This window comes from Daphnia magna, linkage group LG2 (assembly GCF_020631705.1).
Source record: "Daphnia magna isolate NIES linkage group LG2, ASM2063170v1.1, whole genome shotgun sequence".
Taxonomy (NCBI): domain Eukaryota; kingdom Metazoa; phylum Arthropoda; class Branchiopoda; order Diplostraca; family Daphniidae; genus Daphnia; species Daphnia magna.
Window position 1 is genome coordinate 18,256,859 of NC_059183.1, and position 22,234 is coordinate 18,279,092.

The following is a 22,234-nucleotide window of genomic DNA, read 5'->3' on the forward strand; positions in this document are numbered from 1 at the left end:
CTGACCTTGGACGTAATCGACGTAAGACGCATCGTTATTACACGTTCTAATACGCTGTAAGGAATTGTAGATTTAATTTTCATTTGATATTAAATTGATACACTCACAAAAAACTGTGAGTGATCCATCTTAAACATCGACTATGTTCAACTAGAGAAATTCGATACTGACGTTCGCACGTGTGTAATTCGTTTTCTACTTTAGCAGTATAATATTTTGTCTTAAGACTAATGTGAATGGTTGCAAACGTTTCAGGCGTTGTGTATGAAATTTCGAATGTTGCTCAAACATCCTGCTGCAGCCGATTGAATTTCAACGTCGCCACATCCAACCAACTTCAGCAATAGCTGCAATATCCATTAAGGTAAGAGAAACAAACATTAAACTACATTATTTGATATAAATTTAATATGCCTGTTACAGTTACCATGACAGCTCCATGATGATGAAGAATGAAACAATTTTCGCGATCAGACGAGACCTGATGAAGAGCTTTAGCTGCCGCCCTTCTTAAATCTAGATGGCTCGATCGTAAATAGCCAATAAGTGGCTTAACTCCACCACCTTGACCAAGTTGAGCTGGATTACCTGGCCATCGACAACACTCTGCAATCGCTTCGGCCACGCGTAACTTTAAATCTCGATTTTTCTGTCCGAAAAAGGTCTTCGATAACTTAAATGTTCTATTGCATAGGAAGAAATCAAATACTACATGTCTAACTAGCGATGCTAGAAGGGTGACAACATGGTGGTCAGAAAGGACGGCCAGCGTCTCATCTTCCGTTGCCATTCGAGCCACAGCTGCAGCAGCCGCTGTCACCACTTCCAGTTCCGGGGCTCGAAGGAGACTTACTAAAAGTTCCAATCCTCCAACCAAACTACGAGCGACTTCCCCCGCTCTCTTTCATTAAGTAAAATGAGAAAAAATGGTTGTTTAAATGGTAAAACTTAATTGTTTCTAGGATTAAGGTTTTTACTTTTGAGCGTTCGGAGAACGCAGCAATGGCTGAAGCAGCACCAGCCTGGACTACTGGGGATGGATGCTTTAAAAGTGACCACAAAAGTCTGGCTGCATCAATGGTTTCCAAAAGTTCTAGAGCGTCTAAATCAGCCGTCAAGTTTGCCATAGTCAGTGCTGCAGCTGACAACAATCCCGGGTGATTTCCCGAAAGTAACCATACGAAACGTGGCACTGCACGCTCTGTACGGAGTAAGGCTAGACTCTCTGGATCTGTTCCAATCACTGAAATGCTGCTAACGATTGGCAAAAGGACCTGTGAAAGGTAACTACTCTCTTTAGTGGTGATCCTGTTGCCTCTTAATTATACGTTATTCTATCGTACTTACCTCTTCTGTAGATTGATTCAAATGACGAATGAAGATGCGAACTATGCCCAGCTGTCTGAATCGATCACGAGCTTCAGGTGAGAGAGATAATTTCCATACAGCAGTTGAAACAGCCTTTAGTAGCGATATGTTAACTTGCGGTTTTTCCACTTGTTTTTCCTCAACGTGAGATGTTGGCCGATCGATTTGAACTTGCAGTTCTAATGGCTGCTCGTCTTCTGGCCTGCTACGTGGTATGGTGTAATTGGAAGCCATCTGCAGTTGGTATTCTCCTTGTTTAAGAACCCAAACGATCGTTTCTGTTGCTTTCAGTTGCGTCAAAACCCGGCGATTTGTTTCATCTTCGGCAAACTGAGATGGATCGTGTTAAAAGAAGAAACGGCTGTTAGTGTTTGTGCTGTAAAAAGAAGATCAGATCATACGTGAGCAATGGTGGATGCGCAAAGTGTTTGCAGTGTTTCGCAGTCGTAACGCATGTGACGTAACAGTTGGCCGAGTAACATGTCAGCCCTAACTGACGCCCGGAAGATATCCTATTTGAAGTCAATTTCTTTCAACAAAAACTGTAGTAGTAAAAAGTGCAAGGGAAAATTACGTACGTCAGCCGCACACTGGTGGATGACTCCATTAACTGCCGTTAGGAGCTCAAAATCCAACTCGGAATCCGAATACACAGAAGCCGCCATGGCTCTTCTACTAGTTAACCTGTGGTGAGAAAATTTGTTATTGATGTTGTAATATCTTTTTAAGATAATTGAGAAGCAGAATTGTGGAAGTAATAAATACCTTGATTTCACATTAACAGAAGGCCGCTGACCAGTGGTAGTACTCGCTACCGAAGGAGCTCGATGGTGTGTCAGAGACGAAGAAGTTGCTTGTGGGTACTCTCGATGCACACCTCCAACGGAAAGAGTCAGCCTCGTCAAAAGCGGAATTCCTCCTGCAAGGTACATATCACGACGTGCCGACGAGCTGTAACTTAACGATCGTAATGCTTTGGCAGCCGCAGTAGCCGCTTGAATTTTCTGTTTGGTTGCAGCTTTCAAATTGAACTCGTCCGTTGTCACGACCACCGGCGCATTTTGAATATCTAGCAAATCTACCTGAGATGACCGTGTGATCCAGTAAAAGAGTGTTAATCATAATACGTAATAATCGAACGTACCAACAGAGGAACAGCACCAGCTTTACGGGTAAGCATTCTGGAACGATGATTGTTAACAGCGTGCGCTAATGTACCAGCGGCCAGACACCGGACGTCTGGTTCTGCTTCTGACAGGAGCTTTACGACCGTGGCGATACCGGATTTCATGACTAACAATCGCTGGAAATGCTGAATCTTAACCATATTTTGTAATACTCTTAAGGCAGCCACTTTACACTTGTGGTCATCAGCTTCCAAAACGTTGATGAGGACATCAACTGCCTCCGAATTCTCCAAAGCTTGCTGGCACATAGGAAGGGTGAGATCGTAGCGGTTCAGGCCGCAAAGCGCTAGTAACGTTGCTGTAGGACTTCCAAACTATTCCGTTGCCACATTCGTCTTAAAAGTATGTTAGAAATAAATTACACTTAGAGATTTACCTTGATGTATTTGACGACTTTGAGCAGGAACCAATATTGTGGAGAAAGTTCTGAATCGGGAATGAATTGTCTGGGCAAAATGGGTAGTTCATCGTCTTCAGACTCTTCCGATTCTTCAGCCTTTGGATTTTCGTTGTTCGTTATTTGGCCGTTGACGTAATCAGTTTGGGACATTGTGATTGAAATAGATCTTGTGGATTGCTGCGAAATTCTTCTTCCATGGCAGCTAACTCTTCGCCTTCTCGATCTAGCCATGTTGCTTTCCACAAAGAAACAAACACCATTGCCAGCTGGGTCGCCTGCATTTGTATCGGTATCCGAGTATTGATCAAACGTAATGGCTGTTAACACCTCAACTGTTGGTATGGTAACTAACTAACTCGTAGTCCGACAGGTGATTATGCAGTAACCGCATTGACGTTAAAATTTGATAATCGATTTTTTATGAATTTTATTCTACTCAATTACAGACAGATGGATCCGCTCCACTTTCGCCATCGTTCACGTCAAGCCACTACGATCGTTGTTTGACATCTTGCCAGCAAAATGAAAAAGGATAAGTCGGACACAACAACATCTTGAAATGCTGACACCATCTAAAACCAAGTAATGTTTAATGCGGCATTCGACGCAATTATTGACATGCTTTTAATATTATTTAGTCGCCAAGCAAATTGGCGATGGATTCTCTGTAACGTCTGAAAAGAAATCAGGTTAGGGTGTCACGGTAAGCCCCATTTAATGACCACAATTCGCTCGTCGAAGTTGTTGAGGCGACCTTTTAATTTTCGAATTGCGTGCGATTTTTGCGTCGATCCCTAGCCAAGAACTTTTTGTATTCAGACAAACATTACCGACGACCGACTTGTTTGTTCTTGTTATTCGATGGGCAAAATATTACGAAAGAAGGGACTTTTAACCAGAAGAATTCCGCTGAATTTCGCAAATTTTCCTTTTTCTTTTCGTATAATATCCAGTTTGTATAGAGCACATCCGTCGAAGGGCAAAGTTCTACTGTCTCAATCGTTTCATCGGCGTCACCGGACGCTACGTTTTGCTGATGAGAAGGAGCATATAGGCCATCGTCAATACCAACTGATTGAAATGTCTAGGGATATCTCACAATCGACAGTTCTTTATTATTTACTGTTTACTTTCTTTAAAAGCACAACAGACGAAAACTGCGATGATCTTATACATCCGCTATCGTTAACGTGTTGGCCAAACTTGTTTTCCTTTAGCGCTTCTGGAAAAAAAAACAATCAATCAAACTAATCCAATGAACATTTATGTTTGAACGCTAATAGCTCAAGTCCTTATTCCTTTAAAATTTCGTGAAAAAAGTAGCCTACAAAGTAAGTGTTTACCAATGCAGTATGGCCTTGATGGCGATGCGAGAAAAGGCGATCTCTGAAAGGAGGATTCGCTATCAGCGGAAGATTTGAGCAACCCAGTCAAAGTTTACTCCCATTCGGTGGGTGCGCTTAGCTATTATCGTTGGATGCAGAAACACTCCTTGGCAAATAAAATCAAGCAATTCTTTTTTTTTTTCTCTTTAAAATAAAAAATACGATCGTCATTTCATTTCCAGCCGTTGGAGACTGCTGTTCGATAGTGATGGTCTGCATACACCACTATTGACAGAGCTCTGCTAGATTACCGAGTCTCCGGAGTAAATACAAAAAAAAAAAAAAAAAAATTGCCTGACTCGACTGTATTCTCCCACCTCCCCCTTCTCTCGATTCGCTACACACAAAAAGAAGATAAGCAAGCGCACTTTTGCATAGTTGAACTAGCCTTCGACAAAGTAGCAAACAAAACCAATGTTGTTGGCCTCCTTTCAGTCATCGTGATAAAAACAAACGCAAAAGTTCCTTCAGTTGAAGTAGACGCACTTTTGTTGCTGACAAAGCAACATCTAACAATGAAATCAATTACCTTGTTTTTTGTTTTGCTTTTTTAAAATTATTTTTCGAATATTCGCGACATGCAATGAGAATCGTCTTTAACGTACACGTACCACTGTACCGAGAACTCTGGTTTATGAACACTATTAGCTAATTAGCACAAAAACGTTTCCGACCTTGTGTCTCCGTTTCTATGTTTGTTCTCAACTTATTGAATCTAGTCTGTTTTAGGATAAATAGCCACCAGCTTTTCTTAAGAAAAATGTGCAGACTATGGAGAATCCCATTGAACCATATACGTAGTATTTTTGGATGCGTATAGATTTTTATCAAAATTCAAGGTTATTATTTTTCTGGGTGGTACACATCTCATTCTGTTTCTATGTCCGAGGACAGGGCCCATTTTTGTTTATCTTGTTGAAACAGCCACGCTTTGGCGAATCGAAAAGAAAAGAGGGTGTTGTGTCTGCTGTTTTACCGCCTACTCTCTCGGACCCTGGACTAACTGCTGTCCAGCAAGTTTTTGATCGCCCGTCGACCCCTTTTCGCCGATCCTCCCTCCGACCCACGAATTTTGAAAAAAAAACAGTGTACTGCATAAGTCAAGTACATTGGTAAAGGCCTGAAGGTGTATCAACAAACGAGAAGCTGAGCGCTGTCTCTATAAAAAGGAGGCAAGTTCCAGTGGCTCCTTGTCTATCGTTGGTGCGTCTCTCGTACGAAACCAACATGGGAAAGACGAGCTCAATGTGGGCTTTGCTCCTTCTTGTCCCCTGCGTTCTTGCAGGTTTGTGCTTTTACCCAGACACGAAATCCATCGTTTAGCTATTACCCGACTAGAAATCTAAAACAAAAAAATCCATTCATCTCATTCTTTTGACTGACAACATTATTTATTTTTATTTTTGTTCATTTTTTTTTCCTCCTTATGTTTCTGGCGATTTCGAACGTGAAGGACCCATCCTACAAAACTCTTGTGCTTCGGAATGCCGATCACGTAAGTACCCGCTCATTATTCTTACGTTCTTCAATCGAATTTAATTTGCAAGCCAGAAAACAGTCATTTTGAATACTAGTGAACATCTAGGCACAGGAAAATATTAGTGAACTCTCAGAGTAAACGAAGTGTAGGCAAAGTTTCCTAGTGTTGAGTGAAGTTGAGTTTTGGGGGGTTTGTTTCAAAGATAGTCGTACAGTATCAGATGGTTTGCAACCTACCAGTGCTTTAGTAATTCAACATCTAGTATAATTTCATTTAATAACACCTATTCTCAATCATTTAGTTTCTTTCAAACTAACGGGAAAATGTTGTAGACATTCTTAGTTAAAATTCTCCAAATAGCTTTTTTTCGAGTCAAGCGTGCACAACTAGAATTCATTGAATTGTTGCCCTATTTTCTGGAGCTGAACATGCCAATTCGTTTTTACTGTCGTAATTTAGCGGGGGACTTTGCGTGAAATGTAGAATCTGCCCAAATTTGAGTTTTGATTAGTACGGGGACTGTTTAATGTGAACGCTTTGTGACTCCTTCCTGTCTGCCTCTTCGATTCCTTTAAAAAGGAAAAATAAAATTTATCGTCCCAGACTTCCGTTGCACGAGCAGACAGTTATTGAAGGTTTCGAAATCTGAATTTTTTTAAAACGACATTTCATAAGCCAAATAACGATACGAGCTTCAAGGTTGATGAGATATTGATAATTTTCGACGACGCGACGGCTGAATGTTTTAATTGGTTTGAATCTAGCGATACGACGTCAGATCCTGCAGACGTGCAGGCCAAATTTCTGTCAGACGAATATGCTTTTGCATAACACAAACCGTGGGGTCAAATAAGCCACAAGCCAGCATAAGGCCAAGGTTGATTTGGCTTGGAGACAGCGACAGGAGTTCGTGAGCGCTTCTCCCGCTTATTTGGCAATACCAGTAGTGTCTAGTTACAATCAGCAAGTTAAAAAAGAAGATGATGAAATAGTAAGCAAACACACCCAGTGATGCGATGGATAGGCCTTGAGAAATAACGTTCAATTGGAAAAGATATAGAATTTCAAACTATTTCAGGGCAAAAATCGCAAGATGGCACCAAGTAGATCTGAATAGCGGTAGTTTGTTTAGATTTGTCTGCCTTTTGAATTAGGTCTGTGTGACGTCAAGATTTGTTTTCATTTGACGGAAAGTTACGAATTTTTGTTATCAGATACCGACTGCGTTCATTAACAAATCACTTCCCATTTATGATGCATGAAAGAGAGGCCTATCTGTAAAATTGATGTCAAAATGTTACGTAACTAGATTTATTTTGTTGTTTTCGATGTAACAGCGTTGAACCCCAAATTCCGATATGCGGCTGGCCAGACCTACACTTACAATTTCCAAGCAAAAAGCAAGACCTGGATGATGGGCACTTCTGATGATCAAGCTGTCCTCGAAGTCAAAGGCCAGGCTCTTGTGACTTTCCGCGACTCATGCGACGCTGTTCTTCAAATTCGACAGGCCGCAATTAGCGGCTTGGACGAAAAGGTACGTGTATCGAAGTTTTCAATATGATAGGTATCCACAAAACTGGAAAATTAAAACAGTAAAAGCCTTTTGCGTAACCAGCGAATGTATGCAATCGAATTTCATTTCTTCATACATAATGCAATCAAAAGTAATTATCTGAGATCAACAGTCTCAATGTCCGGTTTTTTTCATTTGGCAAGGGGGTTAGTGATTTTGTAGCACCGGATGAGCGATTGCTCAGCATCTCCTTTGCAGAATCGCAGTTTAAGCAGGTCATTCCCGGGACTCGCTTGTTAATTTAAAAATCAGTACAGCAAATTATTTAGCTCAGCGAGATCAGGTTACAAAAGCAATTCAAGTCAGCAGCATGCTATCTCCTGGCATCTAGTTACTTGTTCTGGAGCTTATTCCACAATCATGAATAAACAAAAAGGAAAGGGTTGATTGACATCTTATTCAAACCACCATTCAATTCCCAATTTTTTTTTCTTGCTGATCTAGTTTTTATTTTTATAGATAATTTAGTTGCTTCAACTTAGTTTTAAAGGTTCGCGACCCTTAAGGAGACTGCTGCACATGTTGCTAACGCTTTAGTTGTCGCCACGTATAGATCATGCAAAACTTGTAGTTGTAATAAAATGTGCATTTCTTTTCCATAATCAGGTAGAGGCCATCGAACTCGAGAAGAGGCCATTGTCCTTCTCTTGGCAAGATGGTACCGTTGACTCGCTGTGTCCCGAACAAGAGGATCCCGTTTGGGTGGTCAATATTAAGAGGTCCGTCCTCTCTATGTTGCAACACACCGCCCAATTCCTCGAAGTCCCTGAAACCCATGTCATTGAGGTAACGAATATCTTTTCATTTCCTAAAAAAAGATGGATTTATCATTCTAATTTATTCCTGAAAAATTATAGAGTGACGTGATTGGTCGTTGCCCTACCGAGTACACCGTAGAAGGTACTGGTAGTTCGATCAAGGTGACCAAGACCAAGATCCCCAACCAGTGCAGCTCTCGTATCGACCGTCAATCATCTATTCCGACCGTTTCCTACAATGTTGCGGCCGTAAGCGCAAAAACATTAGTCTGATTACCGTTAACGTTTAACAAAACCTATTCCCGTACTGCGCAGGAAATTCAAACCATCCCGCTAATGAACTCGACCACGGTTTGCGTGATGCAAATCAAGGATAACCTCGTTCAAACTACTGAGTGCCGTGAGTCTCATCTGTTCCGCCCGCTTTCGTCCGAAGAGGGAGGTGCCCGTACCGAAGTCACTTCCTCCGTCTCTTTGATCTCGACTACCAACGCTGGTGTCGCTGCCAAGCTATCCAGTAAGTCGCCGATAAAAATGATTTTGAACATTCAACATTTTACTTCTTTTAAATATTTTTTCTACAACAGGCAACCGCGTGTCCCGTACCTTGATTTTGGATCCTGTCGGTGTTCAAGTGGAATTCCAGGATGCTAAGGATGTCAGCGTAGTCATCCGTAGCATCTGCCAGCAACTTGCCGCTGATAGCCCACCAAGATTCATTTCCCAGCTCTTCACCGAGTTGGTTCACTCTTTGCGTAAGGCCTCCGTCAGAGATGTTAAGGTTGCCTACAACAACTTGCGTGGCAAGAAGATCTGCCCTGAATCGACTAAGACCGAGTATGATATAATTCTGTTTTCTTCCTACAGTTTCTGAATTCACTGAAAAATATCTAATTTCTTTTTGAAAAATAAAGGAAACTTTTCTTGGATGCTCTTCCCCAAGCTGGAAATACTGCTGCCATCTCGTTGATGGTCGATATCCTTAAGGTAGTATTATTTAAAAATCAATCAAAGGAAGTGTTGCTATTCAAATTCCATTCTTCCTGAATAGGAGAACAAGCTCAGCAGCCGCCAAGCTCTTGGTTGGTATCTGTCGCTGCCCCTCGCCAAGTTTGCCGATATCGACTCCGTTAAAGCTGTTCTGGTAAATTATACAGCAAATTTTACTAGACGTTTGGACTTCAGTACTTAAATTCGAACTATTTTACAGCCTTTGATTGAAGCTGCTTCAACCTCACCCGTTGCCCTTCTTGGTTTGACTGGCCTTGCTCGTCGCTATTGTAGCGAAAATGTCGAGCAATGTCAGACCAGCACCGAAGTTCTTCAGTTCTCAACTAAGCTGAGCAAAATGCTGGGCAACAGATGCAGCGCTGACGCAAAAGACGAAGTGAAAATCATCTCCGTTCTTAAGGCTCTTGGTAACTTGGGCGTCATGACTGCTGAAGCTCGCACCAAAGTTGCTGATTGCGCTAAGGACATCAAACTTCCCATCACCGTCCGTCTGGCCGCCATCCAGGCTACCCGAAACAATCCCTGTGAGAACCAGGTAACCGATAATTTACACAGAAGCAAATACCGCCATTACGCTAATTGCAAATTATTCTGATAGGTGAAGGACAACTTGTTGAACATCCTCGAAGGCAAGAATGAAGACTCTGAAGTCCGCATTGCCGCCTACCAGGGTGTTATGCGCTGTCCTTGCTCGCATTCTCTCCTTCGCATTCAAACTCTCTTGAACACCGAAGAAGTCAACCAAGGTAAGCGTAATTTGTTTGTCGGAGGCTATTAAAGGAGGTTATAAAATTCTAGTCGATTAATTTTGATTCATAGTTGGTAGCTACATCAGCAGCCACTTGCAAAACATCAGGTTGAACCCAACCCCAGGCAAGGAGAACGCTCGTCGTTTGGTCAAGAAATTGAGCCTGGACAAATCTTTCCCCGCTGATTTGCGCAAATACTCTCGCAACATCGCCGTCTCCCATTTCTGCAATATCAACAATGCCGGTTGGGATATCGATACCAACATCGTCTATGCTCCTAAATCGTTCATCCCCCGTTCAGCTTCCATGAACCTGACGCTTGACCTCTTCGGCCAATCCGTCAATGTTTTCGAAGTAACTACAACAGACTTAATTTCCTGACGCAAGAATGATTATTAAATTTCTACATGGTAGATTGGTATGCGTGCTGAAAACCTGGAACGCCTTTTGGAAGCCTATTTAGGTCCTGATGGAGTCTTCGATAAGGAGGGCGTTGCTGGACTCTTGGAGAAGACCACAGACTCTGTTAGCCAGTTCAGCGAAAACATCTGGAACCGTGTGGCTTCCTCCACCCGTTCCAAACGGGCCAACATCAAAACCAATGAGCTCAGTAATCTAGACAAGGTACGAAAGCCAGCCCATTTGTTCAAGTTCAATCGACATTAACTCATCGACATTGTTTTTTGTTTTTGCTGAGAATAGATTGTTAACTTGAAGGATAAACCTTCCGGTATCAAGCTAGATGCTTTCCTTCGCGTCTTTGGCTCAGAGATTGGCATGTACGCATACCGTGGAACTGCCAACAGCCAGTCTAGGCTCGACTTGGTCGAAAATGTCCAGTCTCGCATCGCTCAGGCTTTCCGTGACCTGATTGAAGGAGCTAAGCGTGTTGAAATCGACGTTGCTCGCTCAGTTATGTTCCTCGACACCGCTGCTACTTTCCCCACTGTTGCCGGTTTCCCTCTTCGCCTGGCCGTCAACGGAACAAGCACCATAGGACTCGGCCTAGAAAGTCAGATGGACTTGCCCGCCCTCTTCAAGGATCCTCTCAACTCCAACATCAAGCTGAAGTTGAACCCCTTGGCCGTGACTGAATTGTCCGCTTCCATGACGATCGACATCGCTGTTGCCAAGACTGGTATCAAGATGGCTGCTACCATCCACTCATCGATGGCTGCCGACTTCTCCGCCCGTCTGCAACAGGGCAGCACCGTTGAAGTCAAACTGGACCTCCCCAAGTCCAAGATTACTCTAATCGACTTCAAGTCTGCCGTTTTGCTAGTCCAGCAGACCGCTGACAAAGCTGAACGCAACAAACCTGTTAAGATTGTTAACGAGGCTACGTGAGTTTATTTAAAATTTCATTTTCTCTTACACCACTTCTGATTAGATGGATAATTGAATCATTCCAGGTACGCTCGTGGTGGATGTTCTGATCGTTTGAGTTCAGTCACTGGCATGCGTTTGTGCGCCTCTTCTTCAGTCTCCATCCCTCGCCCACTATCTGATTCTTCTAAGGATACCGCACCGGCTTTCCCTCTGAGCGGCTCTACCTCTTTTGCCATCGTCCTGGAGAAGACTGAACCCACCATGAAGGGTTACCTGCTTTCGGCCACCACCACTCAGGAGGGACCTAAAGTCACTTCCTTCCTAATGACATTCGACACTCCCGGCTCTAAGACTAACCGCAAGGTTTCCATCAAGGGATTGCTGACTTCCGCACCTACTGTTACCGTTAAGGTTGACAGTAAAGCTCCGTGGGGCAATTTGGCCGTTGAGGCTGAGATGGTCAACCAAGCTGATATCAAGTCGGTGCTCGTGAAGGTTCTCACTCAAGAGAAACGTGAATATTACGGTAAAGTCCAGGTTGCTGTGACTCGGGAGGACCGCAAGTACTCCTTGGCCACTACCGTCGAAGCCGGCTGGCCCCAACAGCCTCGTGCCATCATCCTCGAAGGAGGTTTCGGTCACGAAATTGGACGCTCCGTCGAGCTGAGTTTGAAGCCTAGCGGCCCCTACGCCAAATTGCCTTACGCTTTCCAGGTGACTGTTGGCCGTGAATTCTCTGGTACCACCCAGAAGGTCTGGTTGAACAACTTGGAGATGACTACTCCATTTGGCAAAGCTCTTTTGTCTACTGAATTCAGCCGCCAAGATAAGAACTACATTGCTGCCTTCAACATGAAGTACGGAACTGAACAGAAGATGAACGCTGTCAATTTCAATGGACACATCCAGGCTGCTACCCAGCCAGACAAATCTCTCTCGTACAAGACCAACGTTCTGTACAAGTCAAGCCGCTTCCCTGCTATGAACATCGACCTTAAATGGGATATTCTAACCTCACCTACGGTAAAATCAAGTTTATGTTAGTCAGTTACAGTTTCAGTAATTGAAATTTGTCTTCCATATTTGAATTAGATGCTGAGCAACGTATTGGTATTGGTGCATGGTCCCGAAGTCGATCATTCAACCAACAGGCTTTACCTCAACAAACAAATCCAGCTGAAGGGATTCGGCACCAGAGACTTTGTTTTCGAAAACAAACTTGAAGGTAGGCATCACACGCAACCGAACAATTTGAGGCGATCTGTAGTATTAACTTACATTTTTACGGGCAGTTACCTATCCTCGTTACGCCTTGAACCTTAAAGTGGACCAGGCTCTCAAGATCGACCAGCGTCTCGCCAAGGGAGTTATGATTATTCAAATGGACAACGTTAAATTTGTCGACGGTGAATTGGCTTTGGTCATTGCCCCAAAAGATCCCAAGAATCTTTACGAGCTCACCGCTAAGGTAAATTTCTTATTTAGTTTACGTTGGTAGTAAGATTTGTTTGTAGCTTTAAAGATTAATGCTTAATTTTTATTCCTCTGTATTCCATGTTCAGTTGGCCTATCCTGGTCGTACCTTCAGCTTGGTTGACACTGGTAGGAAGATCGACAGCAACAGCTTCTCCGTATCCCCCGTGCTTGAAATCCAGCCTGGTACTAAGATCGAACTTAACGGCAAAGCTTCACTGATCAAGGATCAGAATGGTATGTCGATAAACATGGACTCAGAAGTGCGCATCCGTGGATACAACAGCCCCGTCAAGTACGTTTCTCCCTCCCTTTAAAATTCAAAGTTTATTGGTAAAATAAAATAGCTAAATTTGTTTAATACTTACTTGAACAGGGTGAGCCACAGCTTCCAGTACACCGGCGATATGTCTTCCATGACCACCAGCAACAAAATCGAATGGGACGGTCAACCCCAAATCGTTCTTGATGGTAAACTATTCTTCCGCACCCGCAAGATGCCCGCCATGGAGCTTGCCTTCTTGTGGAACAACCGTCTGGATGCCAAATTGGAAACCCGCCTATCCAGAGCCGAATCCAAATTGGATATGGATATCAACTTGATCCGCCTGGGGAGACGTGTCAAAATCAACAGTCAGCATAAGTTCTTGGGAGATACTACCTCTGGTTCTCTCAACGTTGCCTGGGATGCCGACAGGGATGCCAGCAAACAACTCGTACTCGATGGAACCTTTACCGTTTCACCGTCTCAGCGCTTGATCGATCTCAAGTACGTCAGTTTGCAATTTCTCTTATTTTTAATCAGTTGAATTTATTGTTTGCCATTTAAATTCAGATCGACTGTGAGCGTTGAAAATCGCGTCTTCTCCGTGGCTTTCAACGGTAAATTAGGAAGCGCTGATTTCACTAACGGTGATCACACTGTTCGCATGGAACTCCAGCTACCGACCACCAAGAAAATGGCTTTGGTCATGAGTCTGTTCAACGTTAACCAAGCCAGAACAATCAGCAACCGTTTGGAGGTTGAAACCCAAACTCCAACTGGTAACACCTACCAGATTAGCATGAGCAACGGTGTCAACGATTTGGACCGTAACATGTATACTTACAACGCTAACACTGATGTCACCATCAAGGGCACTGGCATTGAGGATGTCAAAATGAGGATTGACAGCAAGCGCACTGTCAGAGCTGACAAACGCAATGTCGAACTCAAGGTAAGAACGATTTTAATGCTTGCAAATTAGTATGTAGGAATATTTGTATTATTTTGGAACAGGGTTTGGTGATTGCACCCAAATGGGGTCAGAACATCGACAGCTCCATTAGCGTGGAAGTGACCAAGGATTCATTCCGTGTCGGTAGCAAGTACCAGCGCGGTCCCATGCTCGTCACTGTTGATTCTGCTGGAAAGACTACCACTCAGAATGGTAAACGGAACGTTGATGGCTTTGTTGAAGTTAAAGCCCCTAAAACATCATGGCAACAGACAAAGATCGCCATGGTTTCCTCTTACGACATCACTTCCATCTCGAATTTTGACGTAAGATAAACCATCCTATATCGAAACAGATGACTCATGTTAACGAAACCGTATTTTTGGGCACATACAGATCTCCGAGAAAATTTCGATCGAGTACAAATCATCCAAGTCGATCACCCTCGACACCAAGATGAAATTGTCCCCATCGGCAGCTGATTTTAGCATGATGCTTGAGACTCCATTTGAAGTTGCTCGTCGTCAGGGCATGATCGTAAGCGGCCGTTTTGAGCCCACCAGTCCTCGTAGCGAAGGTTCTTTGGTTGTTATGTGGAGCTCCCCCAGCCAGCGTCAGGCTCAGGAAGCCCGTGTCGAATTCGACATGGAGCGTCGTCCCGGCCAGACCCGTTTCAAGTTGACCACTGCCACCCCCATCAAGGCCCTGGAAAGCAGCGAATTGTCTTTCGATATCCGCTCGCTCGAAGATAGCAAAATCTATGAAGTCGATGTCGTCGCTGGATTGTCGGAGGATAAGGCCAAGTTGAACGGCCGTATCAATCTGAACCCGGCTCAACGTGAAGTCGATCTTACGGTTACCCTGCCCAACTACAATCCTCTGCGTATCCTCGTCCGTATTGGTTCCCAAGCTTCTACTTACACCGTGGAAAACCGCGTTGATTGGGGAACTGGTTAGTTTTAAAACATTGATCTTTGTGCAACAGTTTTCTCATCTGCTTGTTTTGTATTTTAAGGCACTTTCACCGTGTCAGGCACCACCAAGTACGTCAGCAGTGACAACTTCGAAGTGGAGATGCAGATCCATAGTCCCGAACTTGGAATTAACAATTTCGAATTGAAGGGAACCAACAAGATGCAAAACAATCAACGCGTCATGGAATTCACCGTTATGAGGAAATCATCCACCATCGCTAGCCTGAAGTCCGTTTATGCTTACAAGCAGGATAGCACTGGTGTGCAGATTAGTGGAACCGCTCAGGTTTCTACCCCCGAATCTCCATTTTCAGGATCTCTCAAGTACTCGATCGAAAACAGGAAAATCGAAAGTGGTGACGAGAAAGGTATCCTGTACAAATTGGAAGTCGACGTGACTGCCGATGAATTCGTCTTGAACAAAGTAAACAGCCACCTCAAACTAACCAACAAAGAAAAGAGTGGTTCGCTTGTCCTCTGCACTTCAAGCAACCAGTGCAACGAAGGATCTTTCTCCTTCAAGGATACCGGATCCAAGGCTATCGTTGCTAAGGAACTCCACGCTTTGGTGAAGACAAAGAAAAACAATGTTGAAGAAATCCGTGGTTTGCGCGTAAAGCTTTCGGCCAGCGCTAACAAATTCGAACACACTGCCGAGGTAACTAGTCTATCCTTTTCGTTTAATTTGTGATTCTCTTTAATCGATTTTTATTTCCGTGATGTCAGATTTTGTTCGATGAAGCCAAAAAGCGTCTTGTTGGCTACAAGGTGTACAAAAAGGACAGTGAATTTGGTTTGGAAATCTACACTCCTAAGCGCATTACTGGAGCCGCCCTGGAAATTGTCAGAGGTAGCGGTCGCCAGGCTGTCAAAAGCCAATTCATCCTTACCGTTTGGTTGGACAAGACCAAGGCCCCTGAGCGTAAACTAGTTATCTCTACCACTGCCGAGTCCAACAAGATGGGTGATATGGAAGGATATTCCACTTCGACCATCATCAAGCACCCCATGTTGTCCCGAGAGCTCGAATACAAAGTCGAATTCCATAAACTCCCATCAGTGAAAAGCGGTCGTGACCTCTTCCACTTCAAGCTTGATGCCGACGTCATGGATCCTAAACACCAACGCTGGACTTTTGAAACTTACGTCAAGAACACGTTGGCCGACAGGAACGGTCGCAACATGACCGTCGATATGGAACTGCGAAGCAAAGGAACCGATTTGGCTGCTTTACTGACAATCTTCGGAGGAAGAACCGCTGAAAATGTTCTTTTGGCTGGAGCCAATTTGAAACTGAAGGAAAAAGAACGTATCGAAAAGGAATTGTTTCTCCGTCTGGATGCTTCTCCCCGTTTGGCCTATTTGACTCTAGGCAGCCCGGCCAAGCAGATGACTTTGGAAGCCCGTATGAATACTGAAGACATTGTCAGTTACAAGCGTTTGCAGCTGTCCGCCTCTACCCGCGTCTTCGGACTTTCGCCCACCGTCTACATGCTGGACATGAACACTTCTCCTCATGTCGATATCCGTGTCTTCAGCAAGGGATCCCCTGAAAACTACCACCAGGTTGTTGGAGGTCTTTTGGATGACACCCGTTTTGAACTTGCCTTGATCCACCAGTTGAACGTCCAGAGGAAAGAACTTGCCGCCGTCTACGTCACCTTGAACAGCTCCAGTCTACTGACTGAACGTTTGACCTGGAAATTGGACGATCTTCGTACACTCCGCACCGCCATTCGAACTCGTTCCGAAGCTATCGCCAGCGAAGTCAGCAGCGTTCGCCGCTCGTTGACCCCTGAATTGAAAACCTACATGCTCAAGTGGCGTTCTTTCGGCAACTTCAAAAACATCTACGACAAGATGGCCACTGATTATGCCAAGCAGTTGAATCAACTCAAAACCGAGGTGGAAGAAGATGAAAGCATGAAGGCCGTCGTTGAAATGATGGAGAAGATTACCGTGGTTGTTAAGAAACTTGGAGAGCGTATCGAAGAAATCACTGAGCAAATGGGAGAAAAGAGTGATATAGTCGAAGCTATTGAAAAAGCCATTGAGAACGTAATTGAAACCCTTACCGAACGTATCACCGAGTCTATGAAGACTGCCAGAAAGACTGTGGCTCAACTGCTGGAAGAACTCTCCCGCTATTTTGAGCAATGGAAGATCCAATATGGCCAGGACCAAGGAATTTTCACTGCCATCAAAAGTAGTTTTGCAATTTATTCTTCAAACAGAATTTGAGTCCAAACAATCAAACGATTTTTTTGCATTGCAGATTTCTACCAGGTAAAATCCGAGAAAATCCGCGAATATGTTGCCAAGTTCAAGCAGGTTTTTGACGATCGCTTCCGCAAACTGATTTCTTGGGTTGAGTCACTAAGGATCGGTGATCGTAACATTCTCGCCATCATGAAACAAGCAATTTCCGTAAGAACAAACCAGACTTAACTTATCAATTAGTCGATTGAATTTCAGCTGAATTCTAAAGAATGTTTTTCAATGTGTAGAACGCAAACATGGATATTCTCCGCGAAAGAATTTCTAGTTTCTTGGATGAAACCATTCTGTTACCCACCGAAGAGTTTGTGACTGAAATAGTTAAGGCTTACCCCGAAACCACCCGCACAGCCTACCGATATGTTAAAGTTCCCATCAGCAAGGTAGTATAATTCAAGTTGTATCAATTTTAAGGACAAATCTAATTAGCTTTTTGATTCCCAGATTCGCTTCTACCTTAGAAGGACCAGTCAAGTCACCAGAAATATGAGCCAAGTTGCCGAATCATCCGTTGTTGACAAGGGAAGTTTCTGGAAATCTTTCGTCGGAGAAGTGGTCGTTTACGATGTTGAGAACGGAGAAATCAGCTATCAGGTAAATGCTTGCTTAATCGAAATCTATTAACATTTAAATTACAATTCATCTCTTGACTTGGTTACCAGCTACCCTTGAGCCGCAAGGTTCATAGCTTGCGCGACCTGTTGAATGTATTCGATGCCGAATCTTCCCCATTGAGAGGATTAGCTATCACTTCTTCGTTGAGGTCCATGTACCGCGAAATGCGTGCTAAATACCACCCGGCCTTGGCTTCCACTCGCCTCAACGGTATGCATTCCTAATTACCTCTTCTTTACTATGTTTTCCTTTTCTTTCATTCATTTAATAAACGTTTAATTCCTCCTTTAGGATATGCTTCGTTGATTGGTTCCAAGGGAATCATTACCTTCGACAAGAAATCATTCGATTTGAGTGGTGGTAGTTGCCAATATCTGCTTGCACGCGACTTCCTTAATATGGACTTTGCTGTGGCCCTCAACTTCGAGCAACCTTCTGGCGATCGCATTAGGAAATCAGTTATTTTCACTGACGGAGCCGATCAAGTTGAAATCAAGGATGAGCAAGTCTTTATCAACAACAAGCTTCTGGCTGTTGCTCTGCCCGCCAAGCTTAAACTTAAGACTATCACCGTCCAACGCGAAGAAAACATCGTTACCGTCAGACGCCATTCCGGTGCCATTCTTCGCTGTGACGTCGTTAAAGACGCTTGCACTTTCGAGCTGAGCCCCTTCTATGCCGGACGTACTATGGGTCTGTGGGGTACTTTCAGCAATGAGCATGCTGACGACATGAGCGAGCCCAACGGAAAGGTACCAATCACTTTAAATCTTGACTTTTATCGGCCAATAGATAATTGTTCTGTAACTTCTAACAGATCAGCAAAGATATGATTAGCTTCGTCAATAGCTGGAAAATCAATAAGAGCTGCAAAGACAATGTTCAAACTGTCACTGATTCTCGTCACGTGATTTTACAGTCGATTGCTTCATCCGGAGTCGATTCTAATGTCTGTGACAACCTTTTTGAAGATAAGGATTCCGATTTAAGGTAAAAGCATTATTTTAGGGAACATTAAATCAGGCTTTGAGTATAAAATATTATTTATTAAATTAGTTCCTGCTTCAAAATCGTTTCTCCTGTTCCCTATCACGATCTGTGCCTCATGTCTGCCTTGAAAGCTAAAAAATCTGAACCAGCCTTCCAGAGACATTTGGAAAGCTTGATCGCCGGCTACCGCGCTACCTGCCAACGATGGGATGTCTCTCGTAAGTTTACATAATTAAAAAACCGCAACGAGTCTTCACATAAAATATTATTTTGTTTGGGTTCCTTGCAGTTTAAACATCTAACTGGATACAGGCACAATAGAGAAAAAATGAATACAAGATACACTTCCCTTATTATTATAATACCCTAAATGTAACACCTATATTTCGATTAATTGGAATACACCATTTAAAGATGGTCATTGTATTGACTTTTGCCATTCTTCTTATTCTACAATTGCAAAAGAATGTCCAGCGCCAGCGCCAATCGATCTTACCTGACCGGAGAAATAATGGCTAATATTTACGGGGCGGAATTGGTTTTCTACACTTCCGTTTCCAATACTTCCGTGTTCGTTCCAACCCCAAGCCCATACTTGCCCTAGTTTATCAAGGGCCATCGAGTGTTCAGAACCTATTTTGATGCCAAATATCATTAAATGCTGTAAACCCTACATGGTCCCAAAAACAGATTGGGGCTAGTAAACTTTATCTAAATAAATAAAATACAACTCTACCGGCTGCGATCGACGTGATTCCTTCTAATTCAGGAATTTTTTCTGGGCGAAAAGTATTTGTCAAAGACGCCCTGCCTAATTGACCATAGGTATTTCTGCCCCATGTATAAACTTGTTGGCGGTCTGTTTAAAAGGAATATTAACCATTATGGTGAAAGGGTAACAAAAAGCTCAATCAAAATACCTGTAAGTACCATGCAGTGGGTCCAACCGGAAACAACGTCCAATATTTTTCCGTTTGCTTCGTCCCACTCAATAGCAGATGGATACTGAATATGTTTTAACCTCTCTTGGCCGCACTGCCCATGATTATTGGTCCCCCAGGCTATTAGTTGATTAAGGGTGTTCAACGCCACAATGTGTTGCTGTCCGCAAGAAACCTTAACAACTGCAGACAATCCTATTGTAGCAAAAAAATTTGTAAGCCAAACATCTATATGATGCTGTAAGTATTGCTATAGACCTGAAACCTGTTTCACATACTTCTCCGACCCCCACACTTGCAGATAGCCATTGCTTGTTACAGCGACTGAATTTCTCAGGCCAGCTGATACTTTGGAAAATGGGTGCGTTCCTGTGTTCTGCAGTTCTGTCAAATTCACAGTTTCCTATGGAAAATCTTTTTGTTTAAGCCTGCCAGATGGAGCTCTGGCTCACACTGTAGTATAATTCATACATTACTTAAAATGCCCAATTGGCCAAAAGAACTTGATCCACATCCATAGAGTGTTCCATCAGCTGCAAGGAATAAGGAAAAATCCCATCCACATGCAACACTTGTAATGTTACGGCTAGTCAAGGTATGAATTTCAGAAAAAAAGCTGATGGATTTTTTCTCTATAGAACATAACTGTCCTACATTATTGAAGCCTGTACCCCAAATTCTTCCGTTGCTAGAGATAATAGAATGGTTTCCTCCTCCAGTTATTTGGCAATTGTGAGCAATGGCATTCTCTAGTTCTTCTGGAAGGGCAGTTAGCATTGGAACAGATACAAGTTCTGATTCATATCCTTGTCCTAGTTGCCCATGACTATTAGTGCCCTAAAAATATTTCTAAACTTCATAAGACATGAGCAATTTTAAGAATTATTAACTGCCATACCCAGGCAAAGAGTTGCATCTCAATTTGCTTGTGCTTGAGGAGTAAACCAGCAACTGGTCCCTCGATTGTAGTGATTCAATCTCAACAGGAATGAATGGTAGTTAAGAAAAAAGTACAAACTAATGAAATTCAATTCTAAGTAAATCTGTTCGCTAAGTAGGCGTTTCGGTTTTTGAATCAAATGTCATTACAATTTGATATTGTGATTCAACTTCAACTTCACGTTTTTGGCACCCGGTTGCGTCTGCAGCCAGTTTTGAGGTCTCTTTAGACTAATTTTGGCTTTTGCGCCAATATTGTGATGAATGTCAAAATAACAGACGAAAAAAAAAACAGCTTTGTCAAATGGTCACTAGATGGTTGCAACCTGAAGCGGATCCAAAAATGGCTTGTGTACCAGCTTGTAGTCTTGTCCTAAACGACTGCAATGTTCGCGAACAATTCGGGAATCGACGTTTATGAAAAAAAAAAAAAAAAACGGCCAAATCTGTAACTCAGAATGCCAAGTTAGCAAACATTCAACTTATTTTTAAGACACACGGTGTTTATCTGTGAAGAGTGTCAGTGAGATGTCGCAATTATCCGCTACATCCGACATTTGAACATCCAACCATCAAAACATAAAATAACAAAACAATGAATAGTGTTGGCCAATTTTTTTAAAGCACCAAAAAGAACACACTTGCTTTGCAAATATTCAAATTTCATATAATTCGTAGATCGCATCGCATTATTGTCGCATCGTTACGTCGTTGCTTGAATTCCGGAAGCCTTTTAAGAATCTCTCCTGCAAAAATTGTTAATCTCTAGAGGCGAAATGCAGTAACCGATGGTACGTTGTGAAACAGTTCACCGTTGTCCTCTTAATGAAACGAGCTTGGCAGTTCTAGTGTAAAATTGGCTTTTCGTCGAGGTCACTATACAAGTAACCCAAACGGGCTCACGCTTTTCAAACAGTGCGATGTAACCTCGTGATAGTTTGAAGCCGCCGTCTTGTAGCAAATTAGGAGAAGCCTGGTTGGTTGGTCTCTCTATCCCTTTCGTAACATAAATACGCAAGACCCACTTTTTAGTATGGGGAAATATTTGTGAACGTTTGCTGTTACGTTTTCAAAAAGAAAATGAGCAATTAAGAACTACAGCAACATCGTACGTTTTTTTCTATTTTGGTAGGTGCGAAAAACAAGAATTTGCAGGCTTAATGAAGTACAGACGACATTTATGAATGCCTTCATTTCATTTGCTCTATATCTCTTGAGAAAAATTCTGAATTCAGTTATTCACAATTTTTTTCAGATTTGCATTGTCGAAGACTACATTTTTTGTACGTCTGTTTTCTTTCCTGTATATTTTAAAGTTTTTAAAAAATTGTATGGGTATTGTCTCCCTAAATAGTTGTTTTCTTTTGCATTCAGAACCCCTTTCAGTCCGAGTACACGAGGTGAGAATTTAGCAGCGGCCCTTGTCCTATCTTAAGTGGACAAGAACGTTAAGAACGATTTGGCATACCAATGCCGTGAGTCACAGTAAGCCCGTACAACGTAAATATATTAAAAGGATTCAAAGAATAAGTACATTTTTATCCATTATGGATGTCCACAATTGT

At 42.9% G+C, this 22,234-nt stretch overlaps 3 protein-coding genes and 1 long non-coding RNA gene across 4 annotated transcripts; 2 read left to right on the forward strand and 2 right to left on the reverse strand.

Annotated features, from left to right (window-relative positions):
- Positions 1 to 167: 167 nt before the first annotated feature.
- LOC116916273 (outer dynein arm-docking complex subunit 2) lies at positions 168 to 3,186 on the reverse strand. The gene is made up of 10 exons (XM_032921493.2): positions 2,932 to 3,186; positions 2,513 to 2,869; positions 2,134 to 2,450; positions 1,947 to 2,052; positions 1,770 to 1,880; positions 1,348 to 1,698; positions 978 to 1,274; positions 713 to 901; positions 428 to 649; positions 168 to 347 (listed from the first exon to the last, which is right to left on the reverse strand). Exons 1-10 carry the CDS (start codon positions 3,184 to 3,186, stop codon positions 252 to 254), a joined length of 2,301 nt encoding a protein of 766 aa, XP_032777384.2. The 3' UTR covers positions 168 to 251.
- LOC116916285 lies at positions 2,359 to 3,538 on the forward strand. Its single transcript, XR_004390576.2, has 4 exons — positions 2,359 to 2,540; positions 2,715 to 2,897; positions 2,959 to 3,325; positions 3,402 to 3,538. It is a non-coding gene; the product is annotated as an uncharacterized LOC116916285 (long non-coding RNA).
- A 1,970-nt stretch (positions 3,539 to 5,508) lies between these two features.
- Positions 5,509 to 19,210, forward strand: LOC116916271 (apolipophorins). Its single transcript, XM_032921491.2, has 32 exons — positions 5,509 to 5,625; positions 5,794 to 5,835; positions 7,158 to 7,357; positions 8,003 to 8,182; positions 8,254 to 8,403; positions 8,470 to 8,671; positions 8,742 to 8,991; positions 9,069 to 9,141; positions 9,206 to 9,298; positions 9,365 to 9,700; positions 9,764 to 9,911; positions 9,985 to 10,268; positions 10,329 to 10,538; positions 10,617 to 11,257; positions 11,327 to 12,266; positions 12,336 to 12,468; positions 12,536 to 12,711; positions 12,806 to 13,011; positions 13,093 to 13,485; positions 13,552 to 13,933; positions 13,996 to 14,259; positions 14,330 to 14,885; positions 14,949 to 15,565; positions 15,634 to 17,113; positions 17,183 to 17,334; positions 17,415 to 17,567; positions 17,629 to 17,778; positions 17,847 to 18,009; positions 18,091 to 18,551; positions 18,617 to 18,789; positions 18,856 to 19,007; positions 19,079 to 19,210. Exons 1-32 carry the CDS (start codon positions 5,568 to 5,570, stop codon positions 19,081 to 19,083), a joined length of 9,423 nt encoding a protein of 3,140 aa, XP_032777382.2. The 5' UTR covers positions 5,509 to 5,567; the 3' UTR covers positions 19,084 to 19,210.
- On the reverse strand, positions 19,197 to 20,954 carry LOC116916276 (secretion-regulating guanine nucleotide exchange factor). Its single transcript, XM_032921498.2, has 6 exons — positions 20,629 to 20,954; positions 20,202 to 20,567; positions 19,989 to 20,133; positions 19,710 to 19,925; positions 19,526 to 19,648; positions 19,197 to 19,422 (listed from the first exon to the last, which is right to left on the reverse strand). Exons 1-6 carry the CDS (start codon positions 20,644 to 20,646, stop codon positions 19,235 to 19,237), a joined length of 1,056 nt encoding a protein of 351 aa, XP_032777389.2. The 5' UTR covers positions 20,647 to 20,954; the 3' UTR covers positions 19,197 to 19,234.
- Positions 20,955 to 22,234: the final 1,280 nt, after the last annotated feature.